The sequence below is a fragment of the Apium graveolens genome, chromosome 11, assembly GCF_009905375.1.
Source record: "Apium graveolens cultivar Ventura chromosome 11, ASM990537v1, whole genome shotgun sequence".
In the NCBI taxonomy this organism is placed as follows: domain Eukaryota; kingdom Viridiplantae; phylum Streptophyta; class Magnoliopsida; order Apiales; family Apiaceae; genus Apium; species Apium graveolens.
The window spans coordinates 196,748,070-196,751,151 of NC_133657.1; the positions used below are offsets into that span (position 1 = coordinate 196,748,070).

The 3,082-nt window shown below is 37.1% G+C and overlaps 1 protein-coding gene across 1 annotated transcript; it reads right to left on the reverse strand.

Annotated features, from left to right (window-relative positions):
• On the reverse strand, nt 1-3,082 carry LOC141698457 (uncharacterized). The gene is made up of 4 exons (XM_074503153.1): nt 2,257-3,082; nt 1,843-2,187; nt 1,165-1,724; nt 1-927 (listed from the first exon to the last, which is right to left on the reverse strand). Exons 1-4 carry the CDS (start codon nt 2,861-2,863, stop codon nt 235-237), a joined length of 2,205 nt encoding a protein of 734 aa, XP_074359254.1. The 5' UTR covers nt 2,864-3,082; the 3' UTR covers nt 1-234.

Here is a 3,082-nt window from a genome sequence, read left to right on the forward strand (position 1 = left end):
TCTCGATGTGGTACAAAACCACTTTTCATATTAAAAGGTAAAACTTTGGAATATCAGTTCTCATTCACCTTTTACTCATTTTGAGCGTGTTAATATGCGTTGGAATCCCCTCGAAGAGAAGAATACGTTCCAATAAATACACACCACTAACACATAATGTGTCTCACTCATATAGAGTCTCAAAATGATTCACAACTTAGTCTAAAATACTAAGTTTGTCCAACACAATCATACTCAATCTTCATTCCTTTTTACTTGTCGGTCATAAACTAATTTGATCAACATAAATATGAGAAGAAGAAAGAAGAGGAAACCAATAACACAAACGGAGATGGCCAGGGTTGGTGAATCCGACAACACCACAAATGTTCCTGCCATGAAAGTCAACATCATTGCCATAACTGAAACAATGTTGAACACAGTTGATGTAGCACTGAGTTTTGACACTTGATGAGGATCTTCAGTCATGGACTCAAGGAAGTAGAAAAACAAAGAAGATGTTGATAACAGTAGAGCTAATGCATCTGATAGCATAAACACATTGAAAACTGTCTTTTTGGAAAGAACCGCCAATCCTTCAACAAGTTTTTTACTTGTATCATTAATTTCTCCACTCTGACGGAGACCACCCGGCATGGTAAATCCTACCGTGAAAGTTACTGTAGTTATAAGTGCAGTAACTATTATCTGTGTGTTGGTTCTCTTTTTGTACCTTTCTAAATTTTTCTTCTTTAGTATTTCCATCTTTGAACGCTTTTCGGCCATAAACAACTTTGTCTTTTCATTAAATATCACGTCTTTTGTCTCTCGTCTGGTCTGGGGCACTATGCTTTCGATAGTATCCATTTTCTTCTTGGTGCTTTTGTGCCATGGTATCCAGGGCTGATTAGTCTGGACATCTTCGTCAAGTGCAATTTTTATTTGTACCTGTAAATAAGGGAAGATCAGTACATATGACTGCAATACTCAATGTCCTGGAAATGATCCTAGCTTAGATTCTTTTTACATATTACTGTATTTATAATGCAACCTGCTAACCGAAATAGAATGTGAAAAACAACATAATTTGTTCTGCAATTTCACATGTTCATATTATTTTTATAAGATCAAAAAAAATTCCATAAATTAGTCAAAAAAGAAAAGAAAAAGAAGGTATTTTAGCACCTGATCAGCAATAACATTAGCTTCAAAATATAGCATGTCACGAGGAGTCCATTTATCCTTGTTTTCCGCCATTGTATCGAGTTCCTTATGTTTCAAGAGTTCCGGGATAAAACAACCATGACGGATGAGTAGATGGAGAATTGTATTGTTATTCGGATCTTGTTGTTTCAAAATCGTGTTCTTGTAAGGTTCAGGACAATATTTCAAAATACCTTGTATCGTTTCCTTTTTATTTTTAGCTGCAGCTATGTGTAGTATGTTTCGACCTTTTTTATCAAGAGCCGTGTATGCTGCTGAAGATGAAGATGGCCATAATTGCAGAAGTCGTATCATGGTTGCAGTATGTCCATATTCCGCTGCTACATGAAATGGTGTTGCTACCATATCTGGATACACAAATTCATGTTTAACATCCCTTTGCACTTCAACAAAGGCATTAACTATCGAAACAAGTCCATTATATGCGACGTAATGAAGCGGTGTCCACCCTTCGTCTTCGATATAATTTTCAGCAAAATTTACAAGCAGCGGTGCATCTTTTAACAGGCGTGTTATCTCATCTGAAAGAAAAAAATCAAGTATATCGGTTAGGTCAAAACAAAAGTCCAAAAAAGAAATATGCATGATGAACTTGAATTTATTTGTAATGTGTGTCCAAGATACACATTAAGTACTAACCATGATCCCGCCTCTTAATAGCAATAATCAAAGTGACCACCCCGTCATGAATTCCAGCTTGGTAAGCTTTCGACAGTAACTTGACTATAGCCGAGAACTCCATATCCATGGCTTTGTAGATTAAAAGCATAAGACCATTTTTTTTAATTCCACGACCATAGGCCGGATCTCTTTGTAATATCATTTCCACCACTTCCACGTGATTTCTCTCCACTGCCAGTTCTAAGACAGTGTGGTTGGTCTTGTGATGAGTTTTATTAAAAATTGCTTCGAAACTTGTATTTGAACTGCTTGAACGTTCGGCTGCATCAACGAGCATCGTAATCACATCATTTTTGAACTTTCCTACAAGTTAAAGTGAAAATATCAATTGTTGCCTAATTGAATTTGTACATGCATATATGAGCTGCATACCTTTGCGGAGTTTTTTAATTGCAGCATGTAAAGCAGTACTACCACCTGGACCGTCCAAAGATGGAGCTGTGCAAGTTTCACACATCTTCTTTACCATTTTTTGGTACCCACCTTTCGCAGCTATGTACATTGGAGTTTTACCCTTAGTGTTTTTAGTATGTGGATCATCTGGATCGGCCTTCACTAACAGCATAACAATTTCAAAGTGACCTGCGTATACTGCTGCATGCAACGCAGTGTCCTTGTCGTGATCAACTTCCCTAAGAAAAGCTTGAAATGGACTAATTGGAGGATTAGCAGAAGAAGAAGTAGAAGAAGGCAGATTTCTAGCTTCCTCGATGAGGGCCTTAACCACTTCAGTGTGTTTACCCTGTACTGCAAGGTGAAGTGCAGTATGACTACGTCGCGTACTTAGCTTGACCAAAAGTTTTTTGTGTTTAAACTTATCCAAAATAAAACGCACATGTTTTATATTTCCTTTCTCAGATTCTTTGTGAAGGATAGTTTTATCATTGTTGTGTAGTGCTCCATCAGCTATCATATCCAATTTAGCCAAGGCATCAGCATCTCCGGCAATGGCAGCGGCAAACACAGGATCCAGATCCATGCTTTTTGTTATTCCAGCAGGTCTCCTTAAATTTTAAATAGTTGGATGGTGCACTCTAATATTTGAAGATATGTAGAGGCTTACTAATATTATATTTTGGACTTAAAATAACATATAACTCTGGCTCAGGCTCACACAAGTTATGACCTTGTAGAAGTGTAAGTAGCTGTAGCAAAAGGAGAGTTGACATTGATACTGTTGACTAGTGAAAATGTAAGT